This window comes from Girardinichthys multiradiatus, chromosome 7 (genome assembly GCF_021462225.1).
Source record: "Girardinichthys multiradiatus isolate DD_20200921_A chromosome 7, DD_fGirMul_XY1, whole genome shotgun sequence".
Lineage (NCBI taxonomy): Eukaryota > Metazoa > Chordata > Actinopteri > Cyprinodontiformes > Goodeidae > Girardinichthys > Girardinichthys multiradiatus.
The window spans coordinates 2811846-2836159 of NC_061800.1; the positions used below are offsets into that span (position 1 = coordinate 2811846).

The following is a 24314-nucleotide window of genomic DNA, read 5'->3' on the forward strand; positions in this document are numbered from 1 at the left end:
GACTGGTCTGAGGTCCAGGAGACTAAATACAGAAATGAAAGCAAAGGTTTCAGTTTCAGGTTGTACAGACTTATATAACCAGATTTTTTCAGATTTTTCATGATATTTGTGATGTTTCTATTTTTTGTTTTTTGCTCTTAGATTTTTTTGTTGTCTTTTTTGTTGAATTGTTCAGGTATGTTAACTGTGAACATTTTCTTGGAAGTTATTTATTTTAATTTGTTTTAGGCTAATTTAATGTCAAACATGAATGAGTCATTTACTTGACTATTTACCCCAATTGTGTTGGAATAATTGTAAACATGTCTTTAGGCAAAACATTTTTTATGCCATTTTAAAATTATTAAAGTTATATTTTAAATTTGTATATTATTAAAACCTAAGAGGTCATGTACTACATATTTTTCTTTTTGTTTAAAAGAGGAAAAAAATCATTGCTACTTGCTCACCTTTCATGTGATTGACTCTGATTGGATAACCCTGGAGAATAGAAAACAATCTGCTTTTATAGGAAACACCATCTATTTGCTGCTATGATGGTGAATAATATGTCTCTTTCTCAGGTTGTAGTCTAGCTTGTCAGTAGATTTTCTGATCATACATATGTGTGTGTGTGGATTTAGACACGACGATGATGTTCTATTATGGCCTGATATGAAAAGGTTTACAAATGGTATCCTGTCTCCTCAACATCGTAGTCTCATCATCAGCTAGCTAGTGAAAACAGGATTTCTGATATGTTGATCTTATTCCACTAGTGTCAGATAAAAGCAGACTGTGTGGGTCTTTCTTTGTCTTCCAGGCTCTCAATGGGTTTGTCCTAGTCATCACCAGCGATGGGACCATTTTCTACTCCTCTCACACCATCCAGGACTACTTGGGCTTCCATCAGGTACTCTCCACCTTGAATCTGCTTAGTTCTTGTTTTGCTTAGTGATGAATGTCAGAACCAAAGCATGAGACACAGGAAAAACCTCATAATGCCTTTTTATATGGTAAGAAAAGTCTTGTATACCTCAGGAAAGTCTAGGAATTACTCTACAGGAAGGAGTTGAAGGTTTCATCAGATCAGCAGTCAGACAAAAAACATTCACTTACAGATGATTATATGCAGAAACATATGAAAAGACTATTATAGCATACAGCATATTTGCCACCAATCATCGATGCAACATTGGAGCCTGATGCTTCCATCCAGATGAGGAGTTTGTGTGCAACATGTGAGTGAGATAAGCTTGTAGGTCTTGGATGTTCTTTTGGATGTCCACAATCACTGCATAAGTCATTATCAATGTGTAGCTAAGCCTTCATAATAGAGTCACTTTAACTTCATAATAGACCTCAATAACAGAGTCACATTACAGCAGTGTTCTACAGAGAAGGGAGCTGTTTAAAGCATTGTGTGTGTCAGTCTAATGATCCTTCACGGATGAAGAAAACGCAGCCCCAAGCTAAGCTCACGCAAATGTCACATTATTGTTTATCTGTCTTGCATTTCAATGGTGCAGGAAGATTGTCTGCCTTATTTAGGTTAGATAACACTCAAGAATCTCATTTTTACTCCTCTAAAACTGTACCACCCACCATTGGATCACCTGCTAAGCCAGGTGTTTTAGGTCACATCAAAAAATTGTGTGGCTTGACCGCCTCAACTCAGGGACACCTTAAATATCACATGTATGTGTCACTGCTTTGGAATCAATGCAAGTGCTAATCAAATGCTAACCATAGCAGTAACAGAATAATAACTTTATTTAATGTAATGCTATGCCCCCACCCAATATATATGATTCGTGTGCTTACAATTTATTTGTCATCTTTAGATCATCAGTGTTTGGAAACTGACTCAGTTTTTGTTGTAATGTAAAACAAAAATCCCAGACCTACTTCTTTTAAGCTTATGTATAATTTTCTACTTGTGTAACGTGCTCAGTAATTCCTCCACGTATTTATTTATTTGTTAGACAGATGTCATGCACCAGAGCGTGTATGAGCTGGTCCATACAGAAGATCTTCAGGAACTTAGAAGAAACCTGCACTGGGCTTTGAATCCTCCCCAGGCTGCAGCATCTGGCATTTCCCAGAACACCCCCCAAGGTGACCACTTTCCTCTCATCATGGGTTTATGACGTTCAGAGCTTTAATGAGGCTGAAAACTGTACAATAAAACCAAGCTTGATCGTCTACTCTTTCAATATCTTTTCCTAAGGCATTTGGGTATTTATTTTTTGTACGATTTGATTATAAAGTTGGCCCATCTAGAACCCACTGGTGGCCGTTGTTTTACTACAAGGATTGGTGGTACCTCTCTCTGTCAGACTGATTATAACCATTGGAAAAGCACAGGTAGCAGAAATGGAGGAACAAATGATACATGAGTTTACTCTGGTGTGTGCAGTTGGTTCCCAGCTTTTAACCTCAATGAGAACAAACAGCCAAACATCAGTATAAGATGGTTAAGTACACAGCATTAAGCCATGAGGCCAGCCTCAGTTCCGATCACATGACTCTGTAATCTCCACTGTGGCTTATGAGCCGAAGTGGTCCTAGATTTGTATTTAGTTTGTAAGATGCTTATGTGTGTGTGTGTGCGTGCGTGTGTGTGTGTGTGTGTGTGTGTTTGTCCTTTGGTGGGGAGCTTTGAATTTTGGCTAAGACCAAGAGTCCTAACACATCTACAGCTTCTCTGAGAAGCGCCTGGTTACTAAGCTTCAAGCATATTCAGAGAGATGCACCTAAGACAGAACACTGTACAGATCAACATGAATCATTACATGAAGTCCACCACCTCAGAAGATAAGAAAATTAAAGACACTGAGTGAAACTGAATTTGGGAATTCTTTGGTCATAAAATAGTGACAATGACTGGTTTGTGTTTTTGTTGCCATAGAGATTGAACCTGACAGCAGCTGTTCTTTGGTCACCTACAACCCTGAGCAACTTCCACCAGAGAACTCCTCCTTCCTGGAGAGGATCTTTGTGTGTCGCTTCCGCTGCCTCTTAGATAACTCCTCCGGCTTCCTGGTAAGCTTGCATGGACCAACCTGCAGACCATAGCCCTTTGTTGTTGCTTGAGTAAAGGCTTGTACATCTTCAATGGAAGATGTACAGTCTCAAAATATATCAAAAGGTACCTTTCTTGCATTGAAAAAGGAATTAAAATCCTACTAATGTACATATAAAATTTTTTCAAGTTACTTAAAAAGTAAAAAAAAATATTTTTTTAAAGCAAAGTCCTCCAACTTAATGCATCACTTTGTTCAGACTTCTTCTATTTGTCCTAAAATCCCAACATCAAAGGACAATTTGTTGGTATTTTAGACTCAGACACAATATTGTCACTCAGTGGGTGAGAATTTATCGACTATATGGAAATGCAGATTAATAAATAAAGAGAAAGACTGTATAGTATAATGTATAGGTAAGAGGCTTTAAAGAAAGGCACATATGTTAATCCTGCTAGAGAAAAAAATATAATGTTGGATTTTTCCTTACAGGTAAATAATGTAAGTATGGACCTGTTCCTCTGTAGGCTCTGACCATCCAGGGCAGACTCAAGTTTCTGCATGGACAAAACCAGTGGCAAGAAAACGGAGGAAAGGCCATGCCCCAGCTGGCCCTTTTTGCTATCGCAACTCCTCTGCAGCCTCCATCCATCCTGGAGATCAGGACCAAAAATATGATTTTCAGGACCAAACACAAGCTGGATTTTACTCCCCTGGCCTGTGATGCTAAGTAATGACACATTTTAATGCCCTCAGTAGTTTTATGTCTGTTAGCTGCTTCATTTCTACTAGTGCTAAATATTGCAACATACAGAAAGATGATTGAAAGTCCTGGAGGATTGGAATTATATTGTTAAATTTCCTAGGAACAAAGTTTTGTTGATTGAGTCAGTTTTTGTCTTTCAGAGGAAAGATTGTTCTGGGGTACACTGAGGCTGAACTACGAGTACGAGGATCAGGATATCAGTTCATCCACGCAGCAGATATGTTGTACTGTGCAGAGAACCACGTCAGAAGTAAGTACATATTAACAAGAGGTCAACCAGTATGAGAATTTCTATTAATAATGCCGATGTTCAAAATTCAGGGTGGCTATGGGTGTTTTGCTGTTCTCGTATTTTTATTTCACACCAAACCCTTGCCATGTTCTTGTATCTTTTACACTGCAGTAGTAGGGTGTAGTGAGCTGGTTAAAACAGAAGCTTTTCAGGTCGCCCCACATTTGTGCATTTTTTCAGCTTCCATTAAAGTTTATCACAGAGAAAAAAACACCCTGTCAGAGAGTGATGGAGCATATTTACATATAGCTTTGGCACATTTTTGTACTACACAGACTACACAAGCAGACAACATGCTTATAGTCATAACATCATGTTTCTCAGCCATCATTCATAGTGGGCCAAGAATGTAGCAACAACAGATTGTGTACTAACAGTCCCAAATGCAACAGTAGTGTGTGTGCCTGGCGGAGAAGAAGATCAATCAAACATAGTCGTTAAAGGTGACAAATGACTCAGTTTAGAGGCAAACGTCCAACCTCTGGGCCCCATTTCAGGAAGCGGGGTTAACAAGCTCCACATAGAGGCACATACCCTGAGTAGACCTACTCCACACTATCAAAGCCAGGGTTTTCAGTTTCAGAACAAGGGGTAAAACTTGGGTTACTCAACTCTTAGTCATAGTCGCCCAGAGTTAACCATGAATGTGAGTACATAAGAAGCCTTATCATTGCAAGGCAGATAACAATGATTTGCAAATCCTGTTCAACCTATATGCAACTGAATACATTACAAAGACGAGATATTTAATGTTCAAACTGATAAACTTTATTGTTTTTTTCTTTGCCAAAATTCACTCTTTTTGAATTTGATGCTTGCAACATGTTCCAAAAAAGATGGGACAAGGGCAAAAAATTACTTGGAACATTGAAGTGCTCAAAAACACTTTTTTGGGACATTCCACAGGTGACACTGCATTAAAGGGTGGTTTTCAGCAGTTAAAGCCACAAAAAATTGCCATGAAAGTTGAGGTTAACAACTGCTAACAATTTTTGCACAGCATCAAAACTGTCAGGAATTGAGTGGCTTTGTTTGTCAGTGTTTCCACCATAACCCCTTTATCTCCCATGTCTAGGGGAGGCTTTCACGTGTAAAGGAAATTGCTGTGAGCCATACAAATACAGATCAAGTAAGTCACCACTGGATGGGGTGACTACCTTTCTGTAATCAGATGCTTACATTTTAACAATTGGTTGATGCAAGTTTCTACAAAAGTATTTGATTTAAAAGAATTGAAGATTCACATTCTTTGTAATCTTTTAAGCCTTTTTCCATTAAAACATATGATTATGCATGAAATATAAAACAAAGAAAACATTCAGCCCATATTAGATTTACAAGAAATCATTGTGATTTATATCGCATTGAGATTTCAATGTACTGTAAAGGGTGCAGCAGTGGTGGCATAGGGGGTTAAGTGTGCAACCCATGTACAGATGCCTTAATCCTCAGGCTGTAACTCCGGTTTGAGTCCCAGTCTGTTGACGTTAACTGTATGCCCTTCAACCCCCTCTCTCCACACTATTTCCTGTCTACGTACTTTTAAAAATTATTAAAAATAAAGGCTGCTAGTCCCTAAAAACAAACATTTAGGGCCTGATTGTCAAAAGGTTTACATGTGGTTATGTACACGTGGGCAAAGCTGATCTACAAACCAGGTTCTAATAATTTTGAGTGTCAGCGGAACAGTGGGCGCAAATCTTTAAGTGTGTTGGCCTTCATAAATATGCAAAACATGATAATGACCCAAATACACAAATTTATGGGAGAGGATATACAAATTTAATCCCTTACTACCTGCAATGAGATTTATCAAACCTGAAATGGATTGCTGGTGCTGTTTTTGCATCTATTGTTAATGCATCCCTACCATGAAGCACTTTTCTGTAAAAGTTACAGGACTACTGCACCATATTGAGGGGAGGATGGATGGGACCATCTATCAGGAGATATTAGTCAACGACCTCCTTCCCTCAGTAAGGGCATTGAAGATGGGTCATGGCTGGGTCTTCCAGCTTAACGAATGACCCGAAGCACACAGCCATGGCAACTAAGGAGTCGCTCAGTAAGAAGCGTCTAAAGGTCCTGGAGTGGCCTAGCCAGTCTCCAGACCTGAAACCATTCAAAAATCTTTGGAGGGAGCTGAAAGTCCATATTGCCCAGCGACAGCCCAGAAACTTGAAGGATCTGGAGAAGATCTGTATGGAGGAGTGGTCCGAAATCCCTGCTGCAGTGTGTGCAAACCCCGTCAAGAACTACAGGAAACATCTGATATCTGTCACAGTGGGGTTTTGGGGTGGACCGAAGAGCAGACATGAGCTCGGAAGCAGCATCTTAAATAAATCCTTACTTTATTTGCAGGATCAAAAACGTAACAAAAATTACTGCAAGTACAACACAGAACTGGAGTCCAAAAACTTACGAAGCTGAAAACACAGCAGGAACATGGCATGAACGAGGGTAGCGAGCGTGAGCGAAGGAACCAGCTGAAAACAAAGAGCACAGATCAACTAATATACAGGGAGACGTGAGAGGAGAACAAAGGACAGATAATCAAAAAGACACAGAACAGGTGTGGCAAGGAGACAGGGAGGCTGAAGGGACAGGTGGAACGGATTAACCAATAAAGAGAAACATAGACCTAAGCAGAACAATAGACTAAGATAAAATAACCAAAACATAAAAAATCTAGAATAACCAAGAGGTAAAGGAAACAGAGGAACTGGAAGGAACAGAAGAATAACAAGAACCTAAGGCCTAAGAAAAAGGAGAATATAAAGAAACCCTGACTACAAAACTAAACACTGATAGAACAAACTGAGAATGAAGCAGAAGAAATGAGGACTAGAATAAAAGTAAACAGTAACTAAAGCTAACCTATAAAAGGAGGGACTGGAGAATAAAGATAAATTAGAGGAAACAGAGCTAAGAGGGACAATGAATGTAAAGGGGACAAAAACTGAATAATTAACAACTAAAAGAGGAAAACTAATGACGAGAGGAGAACACACTGGGAGGCAAAAGGAAACCAGAACTGTCAGAACACAGAAAGCAATAAACATGAATACAAACCCTCAAACAAGAAACATCTAGCAAAACAAAACACAAAACCACAAACAAAGTCCAAAATGTCACATCCTGACAGTATCTGTAATTGCAAAAAACAGGTTTCTGTGCCAAATATTAAGTTTTGTTTTTCTGATGTATCAAATACTTATGTAATGAAATAAAATGCAAATCAACTACAAAAAGAAAATTATACATCGAACAAGCTCCTTCTACTGCTGTTTCAATATTTTACTCACAGAATAATATAAGAAAGTTTTGTCTATGATAGCATCTGATTTGATTCAAATAATAAACTCATCCCTTGTGTCAGGTGCTTTCACCCATGCCCTAAAAACAGCAATTATCAATCCACTGTTAAATATAAAAAAGAATAATCTGGACAAGTTGCTACTGCAGAATTACAGGCCCATCTCAAATCTCCCATTTCTCAATAAGGGTACAGAAAAAGATGGGTTTTAATAGTTAAATACCTTTCTAACATTGACCAGCCGCTTTGACGTCTTTCAGAAAGTTTCAGTGCTCACCACAGCATTTTTTCTCCTGTCGAACTAATCGCCCAGAATGGAGTTGGGGCATCTGACGCTGATGTGCATAAGATGGAGTTGCAGATGGAGATACGTCGTTTGGAGCTGTGGGAGAAAGAGCTGCAGCACCAATTTGAGCTGTATAAATAAGAATTTCAGGCAGCTGGGAGACGCGGCATGGTGCCTCTTTCTTCTGGTCCGAACAGCAGTCCTGTGTCGACAGTGTTTGAAGTAAATAAATGCATTCTATTGATGCCACCGTTTAGTCAGACGTAGATAAGTATTTGGTTTTGTTTGAACGTGTGGCGACATCACTGAGCTGGCCTAGGGGTGTTTGGCTGTTGCTTTTGTAATATGTATTTACCAGTAAGGCACAGGAAGCCAGGATGCGTTGCTGTCCCCTGGTGACAGTTTCTAATATGATAAAGTGAAGAGCGTGGTGGAAAAAGCTTATAAGCTGGTGCCTGAGGTGTGCTGTTTGTTCAATTGCATAAAGTGTTTCTCGAGTGCGAACTGTTCACCGGTGAAGAACAGGATGTGCGCCCACTGAGTGAAATAACTGATTGTGCGTGTGGATACTTCCTACAAGACTCGTTGTTGGTGAGGAAATAATTATCACATGCTGACAGTGTGGGAGATCCTGTGTTTCAAATAGTTGGGCCTATTAAGTTTCGCTCCACAGTGTTAAAAGTGACCCATGATGAGTGTAGCTGCTCTGGTGTTGGGAAAACATATGACCGGGTTTTGAGAAGGTTTTTCTGGCCTATTCTGTCTTAAATAGGATGCTTCTGCTTATATTAAGGTGTGACATGTCTGTCAGCCTATTACCAAGCCCAACCAGATTTTTAAACTGTTCCCACTGGGTCCAATTATTGTAGCATCTAAGCCATTTGAGCATTTAACAATTGATTACGTGGGCCCGTTGCCTTGTTTCCAAGATTGGATCATCATATCTGCTCATTGTGATGTGTCAAACTACACGGTATCCAGCCGCTTATTCTTTACACACTATAACTGCTAGGTCAGTTGTATGGGCGTTAACTCAGTTCTTTTCAGTGTTTGGCATCCCGAAAGTGATTCAGTCCTACCAAGGCACAACTTTTTCAACACATTTGTTCAGTCAGGTCCTGAAACAACTATGTGGCGTATCATATCATCCAGAGAGTGAGTCCCTCCTGCATGCTTATTGTATAGAGTTGGATGGTGACTGTGAGTAAGGCTTGCCTTGGCTGATGCTGTCCGCCAGAGGGGTTGCCCAGGAGAACACAGGGTTTAGGACAAATGAATTAGTTTTTTAGTTGGTTGTGGTGGCAGACCAGGCTGAAAGAGCCTGTTCCACTGGAAAACTTGGTGGATTGCGAATGGTTTTAGGAGACACCTGTATGCAGGCTGGAAGCTTGTTAAAGAGAGACTGACTGTAGCATAGAAAAAAATTAAAACATGATGCACACATTTCTGTCTGGTGATCAAGTGTAGGCTTTGTGTCCAGTCACGACTTCCCCTTTTCAGGCTAAATTCACTGGCCCATATGCAGTTCTAGAGCGGATTTCTAATAAGAATTATTTAATCTCGATGCCAGAGAAGAGAAAGAAAACAGAGTTGTGTCATGTAAATATATTATTTTTATGAGATGGATTTATTTGAGTCAGGGTGTAATGAGGTTACACCTGCGTGTACAGTAAACAGCTTTGCAGGGGTGAGAAAGAGGTCCAGCACCACAGAGCGCACTGTCTCCTGTGGGGGACGACACTGACACAGATGGCATGGACAGCACGCTTATACATGGACGTCTTAAACATTAATTGCAAAGGTTGGACACTTTGTTGGCTCACTTGCCTGCATGTCATGCTAAACAGTTAGCGGAGTTGATAAATCACTTACCTTGTCTATTTTTGGACATGCCAGTACGTACGTATTTGGTAGAACACGATGTGGATGTGGGAGACGCTAAGACAATAAAACAACGTTTTTTACAGGGTGTATCTGGAGATGCGCAAGTAATACGGTGATGTTGTTTGGGCTGAAAAATGCACCGGCAGCATTTTAATGATTGATGAACAGAATGGTTAGTGACATGCCTAGTTTTGTGGTCTATTTGGATGACATAGTGGTGTATTCTGACACCACTATGTCATCCATTGGAGCGCATCCAGGACCTTTTCGCTCGTTTGGAGGGAGCGAGGTTAACACTCAACCTCGCAAAGTGTGAGTTTGATAGGGCAACTGTCACCTATTTAGGTCGTGTAGTTGGCCATGGTGAGGTCCAACCTGTTACGGCTAAGGTGCAGGCGGTTGAGCAGTTTTCGGTTCCAGCTACTAAGTAGGAGCTTATGCATTTTCTTGGGCTGGTGTGGTTTTATAGATGCTTTTGTCAAAACTTCTCTTCTGTCATGGTGCCTTTGACCATTTTGCTGCGTAAAGATGTTACATTTGAATGGTCTACCCTTTGTCAACAGGCGTTTGAGCAGGTGAAAAGGCTCCTTTGTGCTGCTCCTGTGTTGGCTGCACCACTTCTTCAACATCCTTTCCAGCTTCATGTGGACGCAAGCCACATGGGTGCTGGATCTGTTCTTACGCAGACTGATGGTGTAGGTATTGGTAGGTCTGTGAACTATTTTTCAAAGAAATTTGAACTACTCTGTGGTTGAGAAGGAGGCCTTTGCTTTAATTCTTGCTTTGAAACATTTCGATGTTTATTTAAGTGGTGGCGCTAACATTGTGGTCTATACGGATCATAACCCTCTGACGTTTCTGTCTTCCCTAAAATGCCCAAATCAGCACCTGATTCAAAAGTTGTTGTTTCTTCAGTCCTACAATCTGGACATTCGTTATACTGTATTAAAGGACACGATAGTGTCGTAGTAGACGCTTTGTCACGTGCTCCGTCATTGTAGCCTGTTTGCCTTTGTGCCTGTCCCCCCCCCCCCCCCCCCCCCCCCCATTATCATTTTTTTGTTTGTTTGTTCTTCCTGTTCTTTAAACAGCTTCTGTGTGTACCAGTTGCCAGGCTGGAGAGTGATCTGAGGAGGAGAGGACCTGTAGACACGAAACGTTTGATGGTCTGAGTATTTATTTGTGAAAAGAGAAATATGCAGAGGTTTATAAAGTACTTACAAAAATGAATAAGTAAAATTAAAAATACCTTAATAGAAAATTATTTTGGTAAAAGTGAAAGTCACTGATAAGAAAAGTATTTAAGTAAAAGTCAGAAAATTGTTCACAATAATTGGGAAGGTAAAAGTGAAAGTGAAGCGCCCCTAGACTTATGTTTGATAAATAAACATCACTAAAGTGCTTAAGATGGTTACTGGTGTCATGTCCCTCCATTCTTTTGTTACTGTCCTCTGAGCCGGGACATAACAGTTACCATAACAGCAGATGACAGACAACTCTACATTACAGTGTCACCAGGTTATTATGAACTTATTCAAATGTTGGGTAAATGCATAGGACAAATCAATGTGTGGATGTTCTATAATTTAGTAGGGATGGACTAAGACCTGAATTTTCAGAGGCACATAAAGACAATTACTGAATCAGGCTTCTGTCACCTGAAGATAATTTCCAGGATTAGAGGAGTAATGTCCCAGCAGAATGTCGAAAAACTCATCCATGCATCTATCTTTACTTGAACTGAATGTGAATTGATTACTGCAACAGTGTATTCACAGGTCTGCCTAAAAAGTTGATCAGACATCTGCAGTTGATCCAGAATGCTGCTGCCTGCGTCCTCACTAGAACTAAGAAAGTAGAGAACATCACCCAGTTCTAAAGTTCATTCACCACCATCCTGTATCTCATAGAATATACTTTAAAATACTTATGTTTGTTTATAAGTCAGTTAATGGCTTATCACCAAAATACATTAAAGATATGTTGCTGTTGTATCATCCTTCCAAACCACTCAGGTTTCCTGGTTCAAGTCTACTCTGCATCCCCAGAACTAGAAACAAACATGGAGAAGCAGCATTCAGTCCTTATGCTCCACTAATCTGGAACAAACTTCCAGAAAACTGCAAAAACATTGAAACCCTGAGTTCAAACTCCATTTGTTTAGAGTTGCTTTTGATTTTTCTATTTAAACTATTACCTGAAATTTCTTTAATTTCAACCTGTTGTCCAATTTTTCTTTACTTTTCTTTACTTCCCTTTATCATGCCTTTGCGATGTACTTTTTGTGTTTTGTATTTTTTTTTAATCATGTAAAACACTTTGAATTGTCTTGTTGCTGAAATGTGCTATTAAAATAAACTTGCCTTTACCTTGCTTTGCCTAAATCTTAAAAACTTATCATCAGGGTATACAGTAGAATTAGTCACATGTCCAACATCTGCCTTTGGTATAGACAGAAGCATATTGCTCTTTCACCCTTTGCCCTATTCCAAAAGTTGGGACAGTCTGGTCCTATGTGTTTAGACAGCTTTCCTAAGTAATCCTGCTGGATTAGAGAACAGATTAAGTGAAGCCGGCTAGACGAAAGGAAACGGGCCATAAATTCACAACATTGGCAAAGCATCAGAAAGGATACACACAGCAGCAACAACAACAAGACAAATACACAGGGGTGTTTTTGACACATGTCTGCAGTGCAATAGTCTGTGCTGAACGCGTTTATTTAGATTTTTACATTTGAACTCATTATGTGCTGTGTGTTTAGTGATAAAAACAGGGGAGAGTGGACTGACTGTGTTCAGGCTCCTCACCAAAGACAATCGCTGGAAATGGGTCCAGGCCAACGCCCGGCTGGTGTACAAGAACAGCAAACCGGACTACATCATTGCCACCCAGAGGCCACTTCTGTATGTTTCTGACTCTAAATGTTGCTAGTTGTACACAGAAGGTGCATTCAAGCAATAAAAAACCAAAGTTAAATAGTTTTATTCTGACTGCCACTCACAGCTTTAAAATGTATGGGTATTACTTAAACGCATTGGTTGAAAATTATTACAATAGAGTTATCCCTAGTATTTAGTCTTGTTTTCTGTTTTCACAGGGATGAAGAGGGAGGAGAACATCTGCGTAAGCGCTCCATGCATCTCCCCTTTACCTTTGCCACAGGTGAGGCCTTACTCTACCAGTCCAACCACCCCATCGCAGGCTTCATTGATGGAAGCCAGGAGAAAAACAGCAGTAAGTCCAAGAAGAGCCGGACTGAAAGGCTGCTTAGGGATGGCTTGGATCCTGGCTCCCTTCTTGGGGCTCTCATGAGTCAGGATCAGTCTGTGTATGTTTGCCAACCAGCTCTTGAACCCAAAACATCCTTTCACTGCAGTTTATTTAGAGAGCAGAAAGACATTTCTGTCTCCGAACCTTCCAGGCAGAGCAGGAGCTGGGACGAGCCTCATAATGGCGTTTTGGAGTCAGGCATTTCAGAACCCAGCACCAGCTTTGACCCACTGCTAGCTACCCTGGATTCCCTTACCTTGGAAGGCCAAGGTGTGGTGGATGAGGAGGATGGGGGTTGTTCAAACAATGAGCTGTTTGGTGCACTGGAAGGGCTGGGGCTTAGCGCTGAGGACCTGGAGCTGCTGCTGCTAGATGAGCGAATGATTAGTGTGGAGATGGATTCTGGGCATGTGCCTACTTTGGATGACCTCCTGACAAATGATGAAATCCTCTCATATATCTACAACTGTATTGAAGAAAAGGCTGTCTCCACCGAGGATAGGCGACAGGCACTTCCTAGCACAACAGTGACCTCTACAGCATCTGAAAATAATCCCAGATCCGATACCGATGTGCAGATGCATTTTCCTCACTGTAAGCCTATTCTGGTGGGGCAGGCTCCTATTGTGCAACTGTCACAGCAGATGCAGCAGCATCTCAACATGCGAACCTACCATGATTGGAGCCAGCATAATGACCATTTGACTAATGGAGAGCTGCTGGGGCATAATCCATCCCTCCACAATGGACACCGGACATCTCAGAACATTCTTGTCAGTGCAGGAATACATCTCCGACAGATAAACACTCAGCAGATGGTTTTCAGCAACAAGGCCTCAGACATAGATGACCAGGTTTTTCAGCAGCAAATGCACCAACAATTTCAACATCAGCAGCAGTCGATGACGCAGAAGCAGCTCTCTGAGCACTGCCATGCCCAAACGAGATCAACCACTTTTAATAGAATGTGTGACGTCTTCAGCTCCAGTGGGTCCACAGACAAATCCCAGTGGCAGGATTTTGGTTTCACTGGGAGTCTTGGTAGCAACACCTGTCCTGACAACAGCCAGAAACCTAATGCGAACACTTCTTTGGACTTGTGCACAAACTACAGAATGCCAGAAATTACCAATGTCCATGGAAGCGTTTTTTTTGGGAAGGTTGAACAGCAGGATGGGAGTGAGTTTGCAGTTCCATTTCTCCGACAGCAGCAACAGCAAGAGAGGGCTGATCCCTTTGGTCAGGTTATCTCCAGTTTATCTCATTGCTCTCTTCCCAACACGTCCCTGGAGCAGATTCTGGGAGTTGGAAAGCCCTGCCATCAGCTGGACCATAATGACATAGTGAGCTCCAAGATCAGCCACGACCCCAGTAATAGTAAGGTGAGGCTGTTGATATATTGTCAGAATATTAAAATATAGGCCAGCTAAACAGTTAAAAAGGTCACTATCGTGCTTAAACCATGAGATCATTTTCTCTTTTTTTCTTTATGATTAGCATACTTTCAGTAAAACGTCTTATGTTTGATCAATCTAGTACAAATGATTTAGACATTTCAAAAAATGTTGGTCTCCACTTTAGAGTGAATAGTAGAGATGTCCAAGATCCAAGTCATTTTAAAATTGTCATAATGTGTGGATGAGCAGGACTAAAATGCAGGCAGGAAAACAGAAACCGCATGGTGAGTTGACAAGATTTAATAATAATTGACAAACACTTACATACACAGGCAGGGCAACAGGCAAAAACATTGAAACAAGGAACTAGGACGATACGTAGCAGCAAATGCAGACAGTCCAGTCGAGAACAATAAAAACCAGAGAACTTGAATAGTGAGGGAAGTAGAGTGTGAACAAATGAACTGTGAGTTGAGCTACTCAGGACAATGTGAGACAGCTGAGGACCAGGGAACCTAAACAATACAGAGGGAGAATGACTAGTTAACCTAATAAACACGGAGAACAGGGAGGTGACCAGAACACAAGTAAACAATGACTAGAATAAAGACCATAAGAAGAAACCATATCTATCAGGATATAACTAAACACATCTAACACCAGAAACCAGGAACAAACAAAATTAACCAGAAGGAATCTAAATAAACCTGAACAGAAAAGCACCTGGCTAAGCAGCAAGTAAAACACAAAAACCTAACAGAGACATATACTGACAAGAATAGCCATCAGCCAATACCAAGTCAGTCACTTCATTGAAATGAATAGAATCAGTCCAATGTATGCACGCATAAACCCAGTAGTGTTTGCGTTTTCATTTGTGTTCTGATCATTTCTGGGTTGTTATTACTTTTGCTAAAGTCTTGTGATCTTTCAGTTAATTCCTTATGTTGAGTTTCTTATTATTTGTATTCTAATCCCTGTGCACTTTTATTTATACCCTTACGTTAGTGTTTTCTTTTTCCTTTCGGTTTGTTGATCCTTTTGTGTTCAGTTCAGCTCTCTGTGTTCTCTGTTTTAATTAGTTTATTTTCCTCTACTCAGCACTCTGCCATAGCTGTCCGGAATCCCTCCAATTAGACTCACCTGGTCTCTATGGCTATGTTCACACTGCAGGTCATAATGCTCAATTTAGTTTTTTTTTGCTGAAATCTGATTTTACTAATTAAATGTGACCGCCAATAGACTTCAGTCTAAATAGTTGACGACCCCAAAGTGACCCACATGCGCATAAGGAGAATGTAAACATCACACAGCAGCACACTGTTTTTGGAAGTAATAATGGATGCCGGCATCTAGGTGTGTTATTATTGAGCGATGGGAGCTAACAATATTAGGACAACATCATAACAAGACAAAGACAGGTAAAAAACAGAGGGCGCAATTATTAACAATGGCCATTTGAGGAGCAGTGACTGCTACTTCCATAGAAAAGTTTGTGTGGATGTGTAGTCAGAGCCAGGAAAATGACGTAAAAGTCAGATGAAATGCGACATGACCACACTGAATGTGGATCGGATTTATCACCACATAGGGAAATGGCAAAATTCGGTTTTTTCTGAGTTTAAAAGTTCAGAATTGGGTCATTCTGCCTGCCATGAAAAAGTTGGATATGGGTCGCATATGTGCAAACAATTCTCATTGGGGGAGCAGTGTAAACGTAGCCAATATCACTCTTTACCGCTCCTCAGTATTTAAGCTCCTTGGTTTACCTTTGTTCTCTGAATATTTCTTCCGTTACCCTCATCATGGTAATGGTACCATCTCCATGTTCTGCTTATTTGTAAGTTTCCTTTCTTTTATGAAATCCTAATTGCCAAACTTTGCACTCCACAACATTCTTTCTCACCTGTCTGATGTGATCATGTTCACTAATGTTCTATAACAAATCTCTGAAACTTTCGCAGCATAGCGGTATTAGGGCCACTGGATGCACTAGCATTTTTTTCAGGGGTAACAGAATGAATGAGGCTGAATACATGTGCATGGCAAAAAGATTAGATTGTTATTTGTAAAAAATAAAATATTAAAAATAGTGGTGCACTGACTGATCGGCCTGATTTCCTTTATTTTGGGTGATTGGCCATTACATGCATGTGAAACCGATCTTATCTACCCCCCGCAAAGGTCTGAAAATCACCTACTGTCCCCTTTTGCTCTGCCATGAGAGAGGCCTGACTGACACACCCGCCCACCAGGTCCGTCCACCAGGTGCGCCGTTCACAACTGTTGACAACATAAGATTGGAATATTGAAGGTGTGTTGTGACCTCATGACACCTGACAGTGTCAGTTATGAGGAAAATTGGTTTCGGCCAAAGTCAGAATAGGTGGGTCAGGCTTTTCAAAGATCAGTGCACCCTTATTGAAAAACCATTTATCCTTCACTTTCAAATTCACAGTTATGTGCTGCTTTGTGTTGGGCTACCACATAAAATCCAATTAATATACATTAAGGTTTGTGGTTGTAATGTGCAAGATGTGAAAAAGTCAGAGGGGTATGGAATACTTTTGCAAAAGCATTTTAAGGTTTTTTTTTCTCATATTCTACAAAAAACAAAACAGTGAACAGAGCTTAGGCCATGAAGATGACTATACATGAAGGCTAAATGCTGATTCGTTTTCAGAAAGATTGGATTGACAGTAGATTGACTTTGAACCAGTTGATAAGAACATGTGAAATGCAGAGACAATGGCTCTGCTGAACAATTGTCATTTTCAACATAGAAAAATGAAACTAAAAGTCCAACACCAGTATCAAAAGAATGGATCAACAGGGAAGAGTTCCAAGGAGCTCGCCTGAGCAAGACACGAAGAACAGCGGCATGAAATCCAGGACACGGTCACCAGAGGAATCCAATCTGTGAAAGCCAGGAACACAGACTCGGGTAAGAGCAGGCTCATGAAGCATGGGAGAACTGCAGACAGCGGTCAGGTTACCACGCTGGCAGAGACAATGATCTGATGCCTCCCTCCTGATTCTGCTCCTTAAGAAGCCCTATTGATTGGGCTCAACAAGTGATACTTGCGGAGCTGCACCTGCCAATCACACCCTGGAGGGAGACAGAAAAACAGCACAAGCACAATCACCTGCATTATAGTCTCCAGCATAGTTAAGGTTCCTGCCCGATGGATCAGGAGTAACCATTTATAAAGCACAAAACCAAATCACTAAAAGCTAATCTTACTGAGTGTGGCTGTGTTTTAACAAAATAAATATAAAAGGTAAACATAATGTATTTGTATTTGTACTTAGTTATCAAAGTGAACAAATTATTCAAACCAAACAGTAAAATTTTGTTTAACCTTCAGTTTAATGTCTGATGTCTGTTTAACTCATGCAGATAAAGAAAAGCTGCATCCTGAGCAGTTCCCGTCCTGGAAGCTGTGTCCTGTCCAATAGGAATGGAGCAGTGCCCCCTGCTGTCAATATGGCCAATTCTGAGACTTCACCTCGAGCCCCCGACCCACAATCCAGCAGCTTCTACCTCTGACCAAGTGATCATCATGTAGCAGGACACTGTGAAGAAACAGAAACAGAGCAGCCTTATGCATAAAAGGAACACACATCTTTAATAATTTTCTGGGGGAGGGGCCATGGTGTTATACAGTAATTTAACTCTTATTATCACCAGTTCATTGTTTAAAGTCATGCAGTGAAGAGTCTACATTATGTTGATGAGTTTAAATGAGTTATGTGAAGGTGTTCACATTTCATTAACATGATTAAGAAGCTGAATATCTGCCATTTTAACCCGTTGCCATGGCAACAAGTCAAAACGGACAGCGGGAAAACTGTTTGACTTCTGTGTGTCGTCTCCATTGATAGTATTATGTATTTATTTTCACCTGTGAAGGCACAAAATTTAGATTTGGACTATTCAGGAGATGATGGTTGAAGATCAAGAATGTATGATGTACTGACATCTAAGAAGACAAATTTTAAAGTAAAACCTCCTAAATAAGCCTCAGCTGTCCCCAAAATGTTGTTTCTACAAAAAAAATATCTAGTACAGAACAAGAAGCACGTTGGAGCCTGTGATTGGTTCGTTCTTGCTGAATGTACAGACATTGATTTATTGTTCTTCCAGGTAAATATGTGTAAATCCTTATGCTGCAGCACAATGATCTCACTCTGGAAATTTCAGGAAAATGCTCTTATTCAGTGGGGAAAACACAACTGTTAAAAAATTATTACTTTTAACATAATAATGGATGGCACGATTACTGGTAGTAATAACAGTCTCTTCAGAATAAACTGAGCTAAAACCACCACACACAATGAGCAGGATGGCAAGAGAGATGGAAAATATCCAAAGGTCACTGTTAGAGCACTGCTGTAGAGAGTGACGGCATGGGGTCACCTCATCTCCATAACAACCATTAGACACCATCAACAAGCCGTGTTGTTTGGGACACATGCCAGAAAAACATTTTCTCTGTCTTACCATCACAAGCATAAATATGTACAGTTTTGTAAACTCTACTGGGACTTTAACTGGGACGGTGTTCTTTGGTCAGTGGTGAAAATTAAGTGTTGTCCTAAAAGAGCTAGATATAGGGGATTCATATCAGTTACTGCTAGTTTTTTATGTATTTGTAGGGTAACAAATACATTAACGCTGCTGTTGCTGGAAACCCGTATCTGGCAATTCAAATAAGCTTCTACAGGTATTTCCTGTTCTGCTTTGAATCCAAACACACCACTCAATTGAGTGATTTCATTCCTTTGATAAGCCCTTCCATCACACGGCGAGAATGTTATCTTTCAGCAGTAAAGATATTCTCTAAATGTTTGAAATTTAGAAATATGGATCAAGAAGTTGGATGGAAATAATGAGCACTTTATTTTGAGCAGTCACTAAATGCAGGTGTGTTTCTTGTATATTTGAAGTTTCTGGTGGAAAGCAGATAAATTATTCTTGTTTTCAGGTCCATTGTAAAGGATGGTTTCTTTTTATCACAAGCTTAAAAACTTTGATAGCACTAATTGTTTTTTTTTTTTCTTTTTCTGCTTAATGTGTTTTCTTTCTTGTGTTTCTTTGTTACTGCAAACACCCCCTGTCCCTTTAATTCTCTCCACTGCTGGAGGGTTAATGAACCTGATTACAGGAAATGTTCATGTTCCATTCATTCTTCTACAGCAGGCATATGGTTGTCTGTGAGGTTAATGTGTAAGAAGAGCAGAAAATACATGGCATAGTTCTTGCTCTCCACAAACACTCACTAAATCCAGACACATCTCCTAAAAATATGTGTGTCTTTTTAGAAGAAAGTCATCAGAATGTGAAGACATGAAGGAGGACATAAAAACACACTAGATGTCTGACTCTAAATCTCTGCTCAAGTGTCTCACTTTTCTTCTTCAGAGGTTGAATCAGACTAAATGTTTCATGTTTTTGATCACTTAGAATGACCAAATATACTCTGTTTGCTAAATTCCAGAAATATTATTTTTTAATCTTTCCTCAGTTTAAATAACCTTTTAAACTGTTTGACTTTGGTCAGATATTTTGTTTGTCCCTCAGCAAGCTTCTTTCAACAATTTGCTGGAGTTTGGGCCCATTCATCCTGGCAGAACTGGTATAACTGGGTGAGGCTTGTAGGCCGGCACGCCTACACAGACCTTTGTAGCCCTGCCTGACTTTGGTCAGAGATTTTGTTTGTCCCTCAGCAAGCTTCTTTCAACAATTTGCTGGAGTTTGGGCCCATTCATCCTGGCAGAACTGGTATAACTGGGTGAGGCTTGTAGGCCGGCACACCTACACAGACCTTTGTAGCCCTGCCTACAAGTTCAATGGGACTGAGATTAGGGCTTTCTGAATTCCACTCCAGAACATTAAATATGTTGTCCTTAAGCCACTTTATAACCAGTTTAGCAGTAGGCCTATGCGGGGGGTCATAGTTCAATTTGAAGACCTATTTTTGCCCAACCTTTAACTTCCTGCCTAAAATTTCATGTCAATGTTTCCACATAATGTTCTTTTCTCATGATGCCATTGTGTGAAATGCACCAGTTCATCTTGTAGCAAAAGACCCCTACAACATGATACTGCCACTCCCATACTTTAAAGTTGGGAAGATGTTCTCTGGCTTTCAAATTGTCCTGTTCATCCTCAAAATGTTACATTGGTCATTAAGGATAAGTACTTCAAAATTTGTTTCTTTAGACCAGACATATCTCAAAACATTAAGGTGTTTGCCCGAGTGGATCTGCAGACCGTATACTGGCTTTTTGTTTTGCTGTTGGAGTGATGGTGTCATCCTCTGAGTGACCTTTCAACCTATGTTGGTACAGGACACATTTCACTGTGGATAATAACCCTCCAGCTTCAGCCACCATCTTCACAAGGTCTTTTTATTTTTATTGATGTGCAAATTTCACACCAGAACACATCAGTTCTGGGACACAGAACATGTTTCCTTCTTGAACAGTATGGTGGCTGGACATTCCCATGCTGCTTATACTTCCATATATTTGTTTGAAGACAAGAACATGAAACCTTCAGGCATTTGAAGATTGTATCGAAACATAAACTAGACTTGTGGACATCCACAATTCTATCCCCTCTACATTGGCTGATTTCTTTTGTTTTTTCCATTGATGTCACACAAGAAAGCAGAGTTTTGAGGTGTGGTGAAATACATCCACAACTTAAATGTTGTGAATTAAACTATGAGACACTTAGAACGCTATGACACATTCATATGGATTCCCCAGGTTGTTTAAAGGCAAAGTCAGTTTAGTGTAAAGTTTTATGTGAAGTTCTGACTTCGAAGAAAGGTAAAGGTTTCGCATTATTGTGGCATTTTACACTTAGAAATATTTTTGGTAATGCTAACCGACCCAAAACAAAAAGGTTTTAATATCAGACAGTGAGGAGAAATGTATTTGTCTTTTTAAACAGTGTATGTCAGTATTAGGTATGACCTGTAGATTACTGCTGGAGGAAAACAGTTTTGAAAGTGTCTTGTGCATAAGAAAATGACTGATGCTGAGGAGAATTATTCAAATTAGGGAAATATGCTGAAAAGAGATTTCCACTTAGTTATTCAGATATTGACATGTATTAACAGCATTATTATTGTTTCTAATAAGATGGTATACAAATGTGGATGTTAATAAGTCAGTTTGCTATATTTAATATACTGCTGTGAAATTCTAACAATGTGAAAAAGATGTGTATATTAAGCAGTTACTGGTATGTACATAAGTTTATGTTGAGTCTAATTTCAAGCATGATTTGAATATATCAAACTTTGACTCATTGTTTGTTTTGTATTTGTAAAATTGTCCTGATGAAACAGTGGTTGTGTGACAGCCTGAGATCAGTGCCATACAACAGAGCTTTTGTGAGAAGGCTGTGTTGTTGTAGAGTAAATCTTTTGTAGCCACAGGAACTTTAACATAAAAACCAGACAGGGATGCTGTGGATCATTACTGTGACCACTTTGTTCTGTTTTTCCTTTTTCCTGTTGAATTAAAACAATTTCTGCAGCAGCCATGGGACTGCTCACTCATAAATCATACCTCACCATCTCTGAATGTTCCTGTTTGTTGTTCACATGACGGGAAGCTGCAAGAATCTCCATTCGTTGTTAGAGACTCTGCTGTGGATCCCTGATATGAAAGGGTGCTGTGTGTACCATTCGAGCTTCAATAAACCATTTCCACATTAACTGAATGAAGTCTCTTCTATATGTATGACAGGAACAGCTTTTTCCACGCTCCTAACCCTATAGGTTCTTCATGTTTTCATCCTCCCAACACACCTAGTTTGACTGAAACAGTCAATAATAGATGTTTTTAGATATTCATATACAGTGGAGAGAGTGAGTCAACATGTAGGGTTATCAGAACATGGCGGTCCACCTGAATTGACCAGGTAAGCAAGGACAAGCATTATTCAGAAATGCCTGGTAGAGACAAACCTCAAAGGACTTCCAACTGCTGAAAAAGGTGGTTCTACAAAGAATTTTCTTACCAGGGCTCAGGACAATCCTTGTCAAACCTTTCAGAAATGTATTTATGAATAAATTATAAACAGTGTATTATTCTCCCATTTTACAAAATATACACTTCTCTGTGCTGGTCTGGCATGAAATTCCAATAAAATACAAAGATGACATCTGTAGTTGTAACATGACAAAATGTAAAGAATTTAAGAACTGAATACATTTGGGAGCCACTGTGTTGTCTATTCCCAGCCATGGCCATAAACAGCCATCTCCTCATCCACATCTCTTTTTGGTGTCTAAATCTGATAAGTTTAATGTCAGTGCTTGCCTTGCATTAATTGTTCAACTGTTTCCAATACAAAGCTCTTAACGTTTGATGTGAATCCTTAAAAATTTCTGAAAGCACATTTACACAAAACAATTAAGCTGCAAACTGCGGTCACCTGTGGAGAACTTGAGAACATGACCATAGCCAGCTCTAAAGAATGTATGTTAACCGGATTCTAAAATCTCCACTACACTACTATGTTTCATATCTTCATTTAAAATTGATGGGAATTCTTCTGCCCGTAGAGGTTCTGATAAGATGGGTGAATGAGACTACAAAATGCTTCCATTAAACCAAAACAACTACATTATTTGCATTGTGAAAAGCTCACCTGAGCAATTTTTAAATTCCCCTTGTAGTGTTTTGTCTTGAGTCACTTCTCTCTAGCTGTTGCAGCAGTGTCTGCTCCAATTCAATGTAATGTTCTGTGATCAGCATCTGTCGCAGGCATTTTACGCTCCACTGACACTGTGTAAACGCAAACACTGCTTCCCCCTATTGGAACTTTGCAACAGAAGATACTATATAAAGAAGATGCTCCAGACAGTAAAATGGGAACAAAAATCCTTCAGTTCATTGGAGCCAAACATATGAAATCATAAAAGCATGAAAAAATAACTGGCTACTATTATCAGCAGAAGGTTAAACATAGTTACATAGTATATCAGTATTTCAATATTTAAGTTGGAAAGAGAAGATGGAACTCAGAAACATTGCTAGAACATTCAGAAGAAGTGACCTTTAGCATAACGTGGAGAACATTTTAGTTCAGTGACTTATTAATATACTTTCTTTATGGATTATTTACGGATTAACATGATGCTTCCTGGGTGCCCTGTTCGAACTGCAGATTCCGTCATATACAGTGGATCTCAAAGGTCTGCCCACCCTTGTTAAAATTCCAGCTTTTTATGATGTAAACGATAAAAATATAGAAAAGGTACAGAAACCTATCTGGAAAAATGTACACATTCTAAAACTAATAGTTTGTTAAAGATAATTTTGATTAAATTTCAACATTCTTTGGTAGAAGGCAAATAGTGTGTCATATTTTGATATGACAATAGTCACCCTCTGTGAAAAATAAAATATTTCTTCACCTTCAGGTTTCTATCAGAAATCTCAAGGGTTTTGATCAAAACTAACTGCTGTTTGGAAGTAGTCGTCTTGCAATCAGAAGGTTGTGGGTTCAATTCCAGCTTCCTCCTGCCATATGTCGATGTGTCCCTGGGCAAGGCACTTAACCTCAAGTTGCCTACCGATCTGCGTATCGGTGTATGAATGTGTGAGCGTTAGTGAGTGCGATTGGGTGAATGTCGCTCTAGTGTAAAGCGCTTTGAGCGGTCCATATGACTGGAAAAGCACCATATAAGTTCAGTCCATTTACCATGGTTCACTGATGGTTTTTGTTTGGCTTTCTATTTGAGATACTCATTGACATTTTTGTTCCAAACAAATGTTTCAAAATTGTGGCCCAACAGTTCAAGTTTAGCTTCATCAGACATCACTGTCATTGTTTTTCTAGCTGCTTTGACCCACATGCAGAAATACAATCAGGAAAACAGGACACGTTTTAACAAGTTTATTAAGAAATGTTTTGTTTGTTGGAGAAACATGAACTTGCTGCTGTTTGAGGAAGGGATCAATGGTAAGTGACAGGTAATATTCTGGGTTGTTGATCTTGATATATTTTCGCTTACAGAGGGTGATTAGGAGATCCGTCAGGGGGTAGGAGAAGAGAGATGATGGAAA

General features: G+C 39.8%; 1 protein-coding gene across 1 annotated transcript in view; it reads left to right on the top strand.

Moving 5' to 3' along the window:
- The window catches only part of LOC124871134 (aryl hydrocarbon receptor-like), a 69654-nt gene extending 47699 nt beyond the window's left edge, over positions 1 to 21955 (top strand). The window contains exons 4-11 of the mRNA XM_047370169.1: positions 803 to 892; positions 1965 to 2097; positions 2891 to 3024; positions 3533 to 3735; positions 3912 to 4021; positions 12314 to 12455; positions 12650 to 14204; positions 17620 to 21955. Coding sequence (XP_047226125.1) covers positions 803 to 892; positions 1965 to 2097; positions 2891 to 3024; positions 3533 to 3735; positions 3912 to 4021; positions 12314 to 12455; positions 12650 to 14204; positions 17620 to 17769 — 2517 coding nt within the window. The 3' untranslated portion in view covers positions 17770 to 21955. The remainder of the gene's footprint in view (positions 1 to 802; positions 893 to 1964; positions 2098 to 2890; positions 3025 to 3532; positions 3736 to 3911; positions 4022 to 12313; positions 12456 to 12649; positions 14205 to 17619) is intronic.
- The last annotated feature ends 2359 nt before the right edge of the window (positions 21956 to 24314 follow it).